The 13,922-nt window shown below is 44.3% G+C and overlaps 1 protein-coding gene across 1 annotated transcript; it reads left to right on the plus strand.

Moving 5' to 3' along the window:
- The first annotated feature begins 6,940 nt into the window (after positions 1-6,940).
- On the plus strand, positions 6,941-7,612 carry LOC133896029 (22 kDa alpha-zein 8-like). The gene has a single exon (XM_062336545.1). The coding sequence runs from the start codon at positions 6,941-6,943 to the stop codon at positions 7,610-7,612; it is 672 nt and encodes a 223-aa protein (XP_062192529.1).
- Positions 7,613-13,922: the final 6,310 nt, after the last annotated feature.

The following is a 13,922-nucleotide window of genomic DNA, read 5'->3' on the forward strand; positions in this document are numbered from 1 at the left end:
CAGCAAGAGATATGCAATAAAACTTAAATTGAAAAAGGCTGAAAACACTGTTCATATGCCTGAAATTACTGTTCACCGAACCGGAGTCTACGGTTGTACAGGTCCAGAATCTCCGGTAAAGTCCAGATTCTGTACAGAACTGAACCTGAAACTGAATATAAAAGATAGGTAGAGAGTTCTAGCTCAAACCAAGTGATGTCGTGTGTTCCCGGAGATGATTCCAAGTAGATCCACGAAGAACATACACTCAAATACACACAAACAAGTAGATCGAGCAATATGCGCAAAGATTTGAACAAGAACTCAAAAGTAAAGAAACAAGAGATGAGATACAAGATTTGTTTCCCGAAGTTCGGATTCACCACTGTGAATCCTACGTCTCCGTTGAGGAAGCTCCAACGAGCCGGGTCTCTTTCAGCCGCTTTCCTCGATCCACTCTTGATTTCTTCCCTTGCGGAGGCAAAATTGAGCTCTTCACAAACTTTCCGCGGCAACCCACAACCTTGGGTGCTCGTCGGCGACGCCTAGCCACCTAGGAGGTTTCACCTCCAAAAGTAACAAACACAACGACGAACTTCTTGTCGAGAACTCAAGTGCTCAAGATTGGATTTGGCTCACTTGCACTCAATCTTCCAATCTCTCAACCCAACTCACTTTTCTTCTCAAATCACACACTAGAATGGAGTGTGTCGGTGAATCAGGAACCGGGGGTCCCCGAATCCCGAGGCTAGGCCAGAATCCGCCACATGGCGCCATTCCGCAGGGTCTCCTCCGCAAGGTAAAAAAGATTAAGTCCCGGGAGAGGGCGCTCAGGGCCACGGTCAGTGGTCCCTGAGTACCCAGGTTCCCCGATGATCTGCGAAGTCTAAGCACCGGGAAGAAAGTGCTCGGGGAGTTATACGGTAACCCCAAGCACCCGAGTCCCCCGACGACCAGGAAAGCTAAGTTCCGGGAGAAGTGTGCTCGGGGCCACGAGCGGTGGCCCCCTGGGCACCCAAGTATCCCGAGGACCCACTAAAGTAAGTTCCGGGAGAGAGTGCTCGGGGCTGCGTGCAGTGGCCTCCGAGCACTCGGTCCCCCAAGGATCCGTACAAGCATGCCCGGGAGAGAGTGCTCGGGGAGGTGAACAGTAGCCCCCGAGCACTCGGTTCCCCGAGGACCGAGGAAGGGCGTTCTCGGGAGAGAGTGCTCGGGGAAGTGAACAGTGACCCCCGAGCACTCGGTTCCCCGACGACCCAGGAAGCCCCATGACAGTGGCCCCACAGGGGTCCACTGATAAGGTGTCAGCCAGTCAAAGGCCCGAGGCCGCATTTAAGAGCTCGTGTGGCCTGTCACCTCCAACTGCTCCCGCCACGCTCGGTGTCAGTTCCTGCCACATTATGGCAGAAGGGCGTGGGAACATTAAATGCACGGGTCCCATCCCGTGCCATCCTGCACGTCTCGGGATAACGTCGTGAGGGCCGAGGCGTTCCGTCTGCCGCGCTACTGTGGCAGAAGAACAAGACAGGGGGGCACGCCAGGCCGCTCTACGGCTGCCCGGTGGGCCCTCTCCACGGCGCCCGTTGCCAGTGCATTTATGGTGACGGATGACCGGGCGCGGGGCACTTTTTCCACCCCCGGTCACTTCGCACAGAGGCTATGATGACGCCCTTTTCATTTATGGTGCCTTGGAACTCGTGCCCTCCCATTCGGGGCACGCTACTGTCGGCGGGTATTTAAAGCAGCCGGCAGCACGGACAAAGACAGGCTCTCGACAAGTTAGACAATCTCTCGCAAGTGGGAAAATCCCAGAAGAAGTGAGTAGAGAAGAGTAGAGAAGATTGAGAAGCCCAAGAGCACCCAAAGCCAACAGATACACACAGACCAAAGAACAAGGAGCCCCAGGCTCTAGGATAGACAAACATTCTTGTAACCAGCAACATCCTTGAGGGACATTCTCAGGGCATTTATAGTATCCATACAGGAGTAGGGTGTTATGCCTCCGTGCGGCCCGAACCTGTCTAAACCCCAGTGCATTTACTTCGTTCCGCACTAGATTATTCCACCCCGCCAGCCATCGCATTTATACCCATTTATTTCTCCAGCAAACATATTCAGGATCATCCCCTCGACCGAATCTCTAAAAAGGGGTCCCTCAGGATCCCTGCGACAGGAGTTAACCCTTCGACAGAGTGGGAGAGGTTCTTTTGGCTCTAGAAATGTGTTCTTTCGTGCCCTTTGCAGCAGCCCCAAAGGATGGGGTGAGTGGGGTATAAATAGCCCACTCCAAAGAACTAGCCGTTACTGTTCTAACACACCTACCCCGGAGTATCCGGTGAACACCGAAGTATCCGGTCTCAATTCCAAAAACGGCGTCAGAACGGTCACAGAATGTGTCAGAACTAGCCGTTATGCTCTTTTCTGGACTTTACCAGAGTATCCGGCCTACACCGGAGTCTCCGGTCCGTATTTAACTAAAAAAACAGCCCCGGAGACTTCCCGGAGTCTCCGGCCACTCCAGGTACCGGAGTATCCAGACTTCACCAGAGTCTTCGGCCTTTCCAGGTACCGGAGTCTTCGGCCACAGCACAGCTGACCTTTGAAAAACGGCGATAACTTTTGATCCCGGAGTCCGATTTCGACGATTTTGGACTCTATGGAAGCTTATTCAGAGGGCTACAAATCCCAACTGAATTCATGACCTAAAACACATAGGATCAAACTAGGAACACTCCAAAACCCATTTTGACACTTCCACACTTTCCGCTTCGGACTCTTAACAAGAAACTCTCACTTTGGGTTTGGTTGGGAACTCTTGAGCACTGGGACGCGACAATTAGCTCATGTTGCATCCCTCTTAATAGTGCGGTATACATATACTCAAATTTAAAGATAAAACTGGTTTGAACCACTTTGAGCATTTGAAAAACTTTCAAGTACCGCTTCTTTCTTTCAAACCTTGAGGGTTGCTAACTTCTATATATTCTTCACTTGATTCTTTATATGATTGATGTGAATCATCCATAGCTTCCCATGGCCTCGCACGGTCCATCGGCACAAAGCCTTTACTCGCTCTTCACCACCGCCTTGGTCCTTCGGCGCCAAGCCATTTGCTTGCCCTTCACCATGGATGGTCCATCGCAGCCGAGTCTTGCTTGCACTTCACCATCTTGCCATAAAAAACCACTTTATATTCGACATCTTCAAGGAATTCATTTTATCAAATATGGAGTCCACTCTTGTTCTTCACTCTTGGCATATATGATTTCAATTCAACTTATGCCTTCTTATGGATCCTAACCCCAACTCACTCTCAAGCACAAAGCACATGGGTTAGTCCATAAAACCTAAATGATAACATTTATACCTTAAGTTACTTGATCTCCACAAGTAACTTATTAGCCTTCATGCATATTGTCAATCTTCATATAGAACCTAACCCCACTCATTCTTAAATACATAGCACACGGGTTAGTCCATAAAACTCTATTGACAAGTCATACCTTTAGTTACTTGATCTCCACAAGTAACTTAGCCTTCAAGCTTATTGCCAGTCTTATTGAGCTTCTTCTTCTTCTTATGAGCATCACTAAAATCTCAATGACTTTTGATGTAATTCTTTGAACTCATGGCATTTCTCAAAGAATCCATGCTTCATCATTTATGCATCTCCTATGGAATAACCTAAAAGCAATTCTCAATATGATTGTTAGTTCATAGGCATTGTCATCACTTACCCGAGCATCATCTAAAGTTCATTCATCTTGATGCATTTTCAATCTCCTCATTTACCTAGAGCTTATGGATAGCTCTTATCTATACATCACCTATGGAACAACCTACTAACAAACTCAACACCATTGTTAGTCCATAGGTATTGTCATTAATTACCAAAATCACACATAGGGGCTAGATGCACTTTCAGATCTGAAATTGTTGAGTGAAATTTGATTATTGCGGCATTAAGTGCGTGACAGGTTCAATATTCTGAAACAAATGCTTCATATCAATTATTGTTGTTTCCTGTGTCAACCAGACAAGTTTGAAGTATTTTGTGCAGACTGAGGAAGAATTAATAATGATCACATAATTATGAGCATATTTTAGTTCTACTAGACCATAAATAAGGTTGGATAAACAATTTCCTAACGACACAAAGGAAATTTGTTATATTATAAAAATAGGAGTGACTCTCCACGATCGCTAGGAGAAAATAGAATATGCTGGATATTGCAGAAAATGGGAACAACATGGAGCGCTAGATTCAGGAGGCTCTAGTTGTGATTGTTAGGGATATAGAGTCCATATCCATTACGTATAGGTTAGATTACTAGAGCCCTTATCCTATACTCCTCATGTACCCTATAATTGCCCTCAGGGGCTATTATCGAATACAAGTTGCTATTTCTAACATGGTATCACCGCCAAGTTTTTTGGATGCTGCAACTCGTCTAGATCCAATATAATCTATCCCGCTGTCACTAGCTTCCTCTATCTAGTCGGCCAGCTCCCTCTCTCTCATCGATTTCTCTCTTTCCGATTATTGCCTATCGTTCAGCTTCCTCCACCTGACATGCTTCTTTCCCATCATGGCTCCTCATCCACATTGCCCCCTCTCTGCCATGGTTCCCATACCACCACTCTCTAATCTGGATGGCTCCACGCTGCTATCGTGTGCTGCTGTGTTCATCGTGATAGCACCTGCCTCAGCATGTTTCATTGTCACGCATGTCATCCCCGTGGAATTCGACACCGACCGTCGCTAGACGACCATCGATGCCAGCCTCCTCTTGACTAGATACCCAGACTAGATCCGCTCTGCGTCGGGCCGATCGGGTCGAATCTGCCTGTCTCGACAACTCTTCTGGCTCGCATGTGCCACTGGCTTCTCGCGCTCCTGGCTCTGCCTGCCATCGGCTTGCCTCTCCACCACCGATCCGCCTCCTCCTGGCCAGATTTAATCGTGTCTGTGCCTCCACATTCCACCTAGGCCGGATTCGGTGCCTCACATGCTGACCCACTTCCCAGGCTGGTGCTCCCAGGTCAGTCATAAAAGAGTTGAGCTCTAGCATGATCTCGGTGCACTGCATGTTGATGAACTTCCTGAAGTCATGCTAAGAGTACTGCTTCCCCTCGTTGGAGTTCTCTAGGATGCTTGCTGCCCTATTCTCCTTGGTGACCTTGCCTTTGGGGTTGGTGGTGATGTTGCGGATGAGCTGCATCGCTAAGATGCCCACGGTCGTGCTCGTCGCCAAGAGAGCGGGTACAACTTGGGACAGAGCCATGGTCTCCCACGCACACGCAACAGAAGGAGAACATAAGGTTGTGCTATTCTATTGCTTTGTGCTTGTGCTGTTTGCGTGCTTCTCTACGATGTTGCATACTACTAGCTTTTGCTTTGTTTTTGCTGCTGCTGATGTGCTAGTCGTTGTGTGGTGCTACTGATGTGCGAGGTGGTGCTTTGGTGCTATGCCTGCTAGTGTCTTAGTCTCGTATTAGAGTCTTTGAAATTCTGTTGCGTCCATCCAAGTTTCAGTCTCTCTTTGAGTTTGTCCATGTTGTGCAAGTCCACATGTTCTTTCGTCCATTAGTCGATTTCTTTCTGCTTGTTATTGATGCACCTTAGCCATCTAGATCTTTCTGTAGCTTTAGTGACAACTTCAATTGTTGTATCGCTACTTGTCATTATTGTGTTTGTAATTCTTGATCTAGGGCATTCTTGTGTCATCTTGATCTTTCTGTAGCTCCTGTGATAATTTTGTTTGTTGTCTTGCTACTCATCGTCGCTTTGTTGCTATTCTTGACCAAGGGAACTCTTTTGTTGTTGTCATCATAATTCTACTCTTGTGCTTCACTATGTACTTCTTCGGCTTGATTCAATAGGATTACAAGACTGCACTCTACTATGGCTTTGAAGAGATAGTTTTTTTATGTATTAACTTAAGTTTATTACTTAGTGTCACCTCTTTCTAATGCAACGCTATTTCATACACCTTGCATTTGAGGAAGAGTGTTAGGAATATAGAATTCTTATCCATAACCTATAGGTTAGGTTACTAGAGTCTTTATCCTATACTCCTCACATACTATATATATTGCCCCTAGATACTACTATTGAATACAAGCTACTATTCCTAACAATGATTAAATCTAACCTAGTGCAATTAGATCATATTTAAGGCACATGCACAATTTTGAACCTAAAAATAAGGGGGGAAAGTAAGTAACGCACGATTAATATATACGAGCTAATCCCTTAGTGATCTTAATGGATGACAATCTAACAAGAATGGCGGTCATAGGACCTTGGTAAGCCACCTAAATATACTAGGATGGGTTGGGCCTTATAGTAGGCTACCATACGGAGCACATAAGTGCGGTTAGTGATCAGTCCTGCTTAGATCATGAATAGTCAGATACCTATCAAATTAACACAGATCTGTCAAGAAATAAACTTGTTGGATGTGAAATATTACATTTATGAGTTAGACTTATGGAAGTGGAACACATTAGACATGTTGACAAATTCAGTTCAAAAAGGTCCACATAAAAATCACTACATGACAAACTCACTTTTAACAGAAGAAACCAATTTGACGTGGCAGAGGCTTTCATGCATGTGTAAAGGTAAACTCAGAATACCTTCTTTGCTCATGTATAAAAAAATACCAACAAAAAGACACTTTTGCCAAAGCACTAGTACAAATTACCTTGCCACCACATATGGTATACTTGCAAAAAAAAAAGGGATAAGTAGATGTCAAAATTGACTAGATACCATGTCATCTCTAGCTTATCTAGCATCTAACAACTTGTCCAGCAATGGACAACATCTTGCTTGAGCTACATGATAACTCGTGTGTATAAATAGGGCCCAAATTAATCATTAGTCTATCACCCATACCATTGACAACGAGTAGCAAGTTAGAAAGTGAAACACACTAGCAAAGTCTTAGAACCAATGGCAACCAAGATATTTGTGTTGTTTGCTCTTCTTGCTCTTTCGGTGAGTGCCGTTTCTGCGGTCACTTTTCCACAATACGTCCCATCAGTGAGTGCTTTGGGAGCCACACAGCAATGTGTGCAATACAACATACTTCAACATGCGCTCGTGACAGGCGTCTCGCCCTTGTCAGCTGTTATCACACAACAACAACAACAACAACTAGAATTCCTACAACAACAAATTTTGGCACATCTGACAATACAGGACATCACGGTTCAGCAGCAACTCTTCAACCCACTAGCCCAGGTGAGCCCTGTGGCCAACTGGGAGCAGCAGCAGCAGCTCTTCAACCTATTGGCAGTGGCAAGCCCCGCCGCCTACTTGCAGCAGCAGCAGCAGATCTTCAATCAACTTGACATGGCAAGCCCCGTCGCCAACTGGCTGAAACGTCAGCAGCAGCAGATCTTCAACCAACTTACCGTGGCAAGCCCCATCACCTACTGGCAGCAACAGCAGCAGCAACAGTTCTTCAACCAACTGGTCGTGGCAAGCCTCACTGCATACTGCCAGCAACAGCAGCAGCTCTTTAACCCACTGGTCGTGGCAAGCCCCGTCGCTTACTGGCAACAACATCAGCAACTCTTCAACCCACTAGCCATGGCGACCCCCGCAGCCTACAGGCAGTAGATCTTTGCTAGTGATGCCCCCCTCTAGGTAATATATGAGTTGTAATCCAATAATAAGTTTGCCTATGACTCATTAGAAATAAGAAATAAGAAAAGTACTGGATAAGATATGACATCCTTTGATCCTTTTTTATCCAAGTATGTTTCATAATTGTCTGAGTCATAGAATCAAGAACGTAAAACTCTAAATCATATATATAGACATAAGATATATTGGAATAAGTGTATATTACATATTCCAATCTTGTGAGGTGGGTGGGTACTGGGTAGCTTTAAACCATCCAGACTTCAGTATGTCCAAATTTTCACATGGTTATAGATATGGTCGCCAAGCATCCAAACCTAGTAGTTGCAAAGAGATGTCACCACTGCCAACAAGATATTAATAACATATCTCACTTATATAAAAATTAAATACTAAATAGGGTAGTCATTTAAAATAAATGTATATGCACTACTATAGAAAAGGCTGTGCATGTCCCCCTTTCACTATTAGTTATTTTTGGATAAAGTATCACTGCTAGTTCTTACCAAAGACCAGCAGTAATAGCTCATTCGGCAAAAACCGGCAGTGATAATGGAGGCACTATCACTACCGGTTCGTTATATGAATCTACAGTGACCATAAATGCAACACATATTCGGAAATTCATAAATTTTTCATACTTAGGCTGTGTTTGTTTCTGCTTCTGAAACTGCTTCTGCTACTGGCAGAAGCCAGAAGCCAGAAGCCAGAACAAACGAGGTTCTGGAGAAGTGGCTTCTGGAGAAGCCAGAAGCCTGTTTCTGAGGAAAATGAACTAAAGCTGAGAAGCTCGCTGAGATGTGCTTCTCTGAGAAGCTATGTGCTAAGAAGCCAAAAATTTATTGCAGAAGCCAACAACCTATTTCCAAAAGCAGCTTTTCAGAAAAGCCAAAAGCACTGCTTTTCAGAGAAGCTTAAAAGCAGAAGCTCAAACAAACACGGCCTTAGTCGAATGGAGACAAACTTTATATGAAAATTGTAGCACTATATGAGATCTACAACTTTACGGTTGATAAATTTTTTATTTGAAGCAATATAGATTCCAAATAATCATCTAAAGACTGTTGAAGGAAAACCACGTACTGGACCACAAAGTAAATTACTGGATCTTGTGTAACCAGTAGGAATGATTGAAAAAGCCACACACAGGGCCACAAAGTTGAAAATTTCAACCTAAAAGATTTTTTCATGATTTTAGTAACTCAGATTGATGAAATGTTTAAGCAGCACTGACCTCCAGAAGTAGCACTATGTCTCAAAAAAAATTAGGCACATCGGAGAAGGTTAGTTTTTGAACAAAAACTTCAGAGATCATGTCGAAGGTCATCTAAGCCTTTGGGGGGGGGGGTCAAGAAAGGTAGAGGTGTAAACATCTGTATTTTTTCATATGCGTCTCCTCATTAGCTTCGAAACTAGAGGTCGAACATCGAAATCAGACTCTGTATGCAAAAATTATGGTTATTTTACCGAACAACGTGCGGATTCGTCATCTCAAATTTATAAATTTTTCATAAGGAGTCAGACTGAGACAAACTTTATATGGAAATTATAGCATCAATGAGGTGTACAACTTTGTAGTTGACAATGTTTTCATTTAAAGCAATCTAAATGCCCAAATAATCATCCAAAGATTTCAGCGGGAAGGGTCAAAAGAATAAATTACCCCATAGCCATCAGGTAGAACTGTGAGGTGAGATGCTAAGGAAGATTTGCGCGAGAGGTGAGGTCACGGTTCAACTCTCATAAACTGCTTGAGCGCATAATTTGCTATATTCGATGAATCAACTCCGCATAACTAGCGGGGTGTTCGTCACAAGCTAGAAACAGCTATGGGGGCTGCAGGGGTTCATTTGCCGAGTGCCAAAAAAATCACCCAAAGGATGTCGCTACTGCTTCTGCTTTGGTGTGATTGCAGAAGGAACTGGAGTCACAATGGAGGAAAATCACTGGCAAAGAGTTTTCTGAATCTGGTAGCCGATTATTCTCTACCAGCGAGAAGAACAAAGTGCCACCTCCCAAAGACAAATCAAGCGTTCTAACAGATCAATCGATGAGAAGCTGGAATCTCTTAAAGCATATCACAGATCCCAAGGCTTATGTTTCACATGTGGTGAGGAGTGGAGTAAATCACACAAATGCCTGGATCAAGTGCCTCTGCATGTCATTGAAGAAGTCCAGGAAGTTCTTCAGATTGCTGATGAACAAGTTGATTTCAAACTGGTTGTAGAGGAGGAAATCGCTGAAACTATTTTGGCTGTTTAGGAGCAAGTCAATCCTGTGAAGAAACCACGCAAGACAATGAGATTTCAAGGTTTCATTGGTAAACAGGCTATACTTGTGTTAGTTGATTCAGGAAGTGTTGGCACTTTCATCAGTGAGAGATTGGTGGATCAGTTGCAACTTATCTGTCAGTCTACTCCAGCAGAAAAAATTTCAGCTGCTGATGGCGGGTTGATGACCTACTCACAAGTGGTTCCTTAATTACAATGGTTCATAGGGTCATAACTTCTCTCAAGGTGTCAAAGTCCTTCCTCTCAAGTGTTATGATCTTATCCTTGATGCTAATTGGCTGGAAGAGCACAGCCCAATGTGGATACATTGGGGAAAGAGGCAGATGTGTTTCACACACAAGGGCCGACACATTCTCCTTCAGGGTGTGATCGAACAGATCAAAAATTGTTCTGAGATCACTCTAAAAAAAATTGAATGGTTCATTCAGGCGTGGAGTTCTCTCTCAGTGTGTGGCGGTAGTGCAGGTCGACACTCTGAATGTGGTCTCTGACACTGTCAGTGCAGTATCATCAGACGCGCTACAGTCATTGCTGAGCAAGTTTGCTTATCTTTTCCAGGAACCAGCAGAGTAGCCTCCACTCTGTCAATTCGATCATCACATAATTCTTCTTCCTGGAGCACAAACAGTTAATATGCGACCCTATAGGTAAGCTCCACAACAAAAATCCAAAATAGAGAAGCAGCTCGATTGTATGTTGCATCAGGGTGTTATCCGACCTGGTGCTTAGTCAGTTGCATCTTTTGTGCTTGTGGTTAAAAAGAAAGACAGATCGTGTCACTTCTATGTCGATTACTAGCATCTCAACACGATTATGGTGAAGAACAAATACCACATGCCAGTTGTGGATGAATTACTCAATGAATTGGCCAGTGTGACAGTATTTACAAAATTGGACTTCCGCGTTGGTTTCCATCAAATTCGCATCGTAGAAGGGGACGAATTCAAGACAGCCTTCCGCACACATAGTGGCCTCTAATAATTCCTAGTCATGCCATTCGGATTGACAAACACACTAGCCACCTTTCAAGGCACTATGCATCGTATCTTTGCAAATCTGCTCCGTCACATTATTTTTTGTTCATGGATGACATTTTGGAATATAGTAAGTCTATGTCGGAGCACTGGGACCATCTTCGTTAGGTCTTCTCCATTCTCGAAAACACAAATTCTTGATTAAGCCCTCCAAGTGTGCCTTTGCGTAGTGTCGATGATTGCTAAATCGTCGATCTAACGAACTTGCTGAAGAATAAGGGATGCTTTGAGTAGATGAATCACAAGAAACACACATGGGTTTTTAGATAGGTTCTTGCATTCCTGAGAATAATAACTATATATCTTATTTGTCTTGTATTGATCTGAGCATGTTACAAGGGGATGTGGCTAGTCTAGATGGATCAAACACTACTGTAGAACAGTATATCACTGTCAGCTCCAAAACCCCATTCACTGTCGATTTTGGAGCTAGCAGTAGGTAATGGGCAGTGATAGTCGGGGACTATCACTGCCAGCTCCGTGGACCTGCAGTGGAAGGGGTTATCATTACCGGCTGAAAGCTTTAGGCGGCAGTGTTGTGCCTCCCCCCTTCTACTCCGGCCCTGTCCTCACTCTCTAACCTCTCTGTCCTCCCTCTCTTTCCTTGATCTCTCCGTCTCTCTCCCACTCAATGCATGCATACAATGAGACATATGTAATGTAAATCAATAATAAAGACATATTCATTAATACATAATAATTCATGTCACACATATATACATAATAGTTCTCACAGGTCACCCCCCGAAGAGCCGGTCGAGTTGAGCCAGTCCAGTATCCCTTTACCTCTCCTGCAATGAGGACCGCGTCTCTACACGGATGGATGATGGCGTGTGTACGTGCAGGGACGCGGGGGGGGGGGGGACGATGGTGGTGGAGCGGAGGACCTGGCCACGCCTGATCAACTGCAGCATCACCTAAGCTCCAGGCTCGCCGGCGTGTCAAAAACATCGAATTCTGGCTCATGAACCTTAGTAGTTTCAGCATTCGGACTTCTCCGCAGCGCACTGACGGGCCACCCTCTCGTCCTCCTCCTCCTGGGAACGCTGAGGGGACACTGCTTCTTGCTCCTCTGCAGCGCAAAACTGATGGGCTAGCCTCTCATCCTCCTCCTCTTGGGCGCACTGATGGGCCATTGCTTCTTGCTCCACCTTCGCATCATCGTTGGAAGGCAATTCTGTCGAAGAGTCGTCCGACGGTACCAACGTCAAAATACACCTTCATTAATACATAGTAATTCATGTCCTATATTAATACATAGTAATTAATGTCCTTCATTAAAATGGTGTCTTTTTGGGGATCTATAAGCTATCTAACCCTCTGGTAGACTTCCTCCTTGTCGCAATACTCTATACTATAAGGTATGGTGTAATCTAAAGGTTTGTCACTAGTCGACGGCATTATCGGTTCATGAAACTCACCATTTGGGTTCATAACATGTTCCATGAAGAACCCAGCAACCTATTCTTGAAGAGCATTTATTTCTACATGTTGTAACTCATTTGTGCATAGTTTAGAGCGCTGCATTTGAAGAATTGAAAGAATTAGTCCTTGAATACGTGTAGAAATTGAAAAGAAGACATCGATATGTTATTTCATAGCTCAAGATCATTGAACCTGACAACGTCTCCGTCCGGGCTGAATCTGTGCATGAAAGTTAGAACATAAAACGCGCAGAGATTCTTGCTGGGTGGCTGCCTCATACACTTCAAGATGAAATGATTCGTTAGTGGAACGAATTGAACCTTTTTTTCAAAAGGAAATGCAAGAAAATTATGTGCGTACCGGAAAGTCAGTTTTTACATTATACTCCATCCTGAATGGAAAGTTAATAAAACTCTTTTTATGGTACCTTGTGTACGCCCTGTACGTGAATATGAATACCAATTAAACTTAGACGCAACCGTCGAGATGATGAAATGATCGAGTTTACCTGTTTAGCATGTCGATGAGGTTTTCGTAAGTCATCTGAGCTCTTTTGTGAGTCCAAGGCAATGATCTTGCTCAAGTCTGGGTGGATGATAAGGAGGATCCAATGAAAGCTGCATAAATATGATGGGCCTGTTTGGCAGAGCTCCCAGAGATGCTTCCCGGCTGGAATCAGGAGAGCTCTACCAAACAGCAGCTTTTAGCTTTTAGCTCCCTGAGTGGAATCTGTGGGAGTGATTCTCTGAAATGAACTAGAAGTTGGGGAGCTTAAAAAAGCAACTTCCCCTGATTCATTTCCCACATAGAATCACTTCCTCCATATATTTTATTTTAGAGAATCACTTTCAGCCGTAGAATCACTTTCTCTAGAGAATCACTCCCCGCAGAGAATTTAGATTAGGGAGAGCTCTACCAAACATGCCCTATGTCACCATTGCAAATTAGTACTAGAATCGAGTTGCCCATAAAAGCAGAATGCCCTAGCGCGCAAGCACGTACTCATAGTTGTAGGGTAAGAGTATGAATTTCTTGTATTGGTGGTGAAGCAAACACTTCAATATGTAGTTCTCGATGAAGTCTGGACTCTCCCTTACAAGCGTCTGGTTCATATGCCCATGATCGATGAATCTTACTTTACGATCAAATTGTTGTATGCATGCGGGGATCTCCATTCTATGAAATAGAGAAGTTAGCCATGCAATTTCAAGGTACAAGATCATATAACGTGATATATATGCATAAGTCACTTACAGAGTCCATGCTCTGACTATAGCCACGTCGAGGGCATCTTCCTTGTACAGTTCATACAAGTCCTTGAAATACACCCAGAAGGAGCCGTCCCCATTGAGAAAATATTCATCTGTGTATCTTTCTATATCTGGTTTGACTAAAGGTTTGATCAACTCAAACGGCCATGTAACATCCAACTTTGGCCATGTAACATCCAACTTTGCAATATCTGCTCCCATAATAAGCCGTGCTAGTTCTTCTGCTGATAGTCCAGAAGTAGCCAAGAAGTCCCCAATGCTTGGA

This window comes from Phragmites australis, chromosome 16 (genome assembly GCF_958298935.1).
Source record: "Phragmites australis chromosome 16, lpPhrAust1.1, whole genome shotgun sequence".
NCBI lineage: Eukaryota > Viridiplantae > Streptophyta > Magnoliopsida > Poales > Poaceae > Phragmites > Phragmites australis.

Bases quoted from the DNA above. Each gene is read 5' to 3' on its own strand.
- LOC133896029 (XM_062336545.1), top strand. From the start codon at position 6,941: ATGGCAACCAAGATATTTGTGTTGTTTGCTCTTCTTGCTCTTTCGGTG.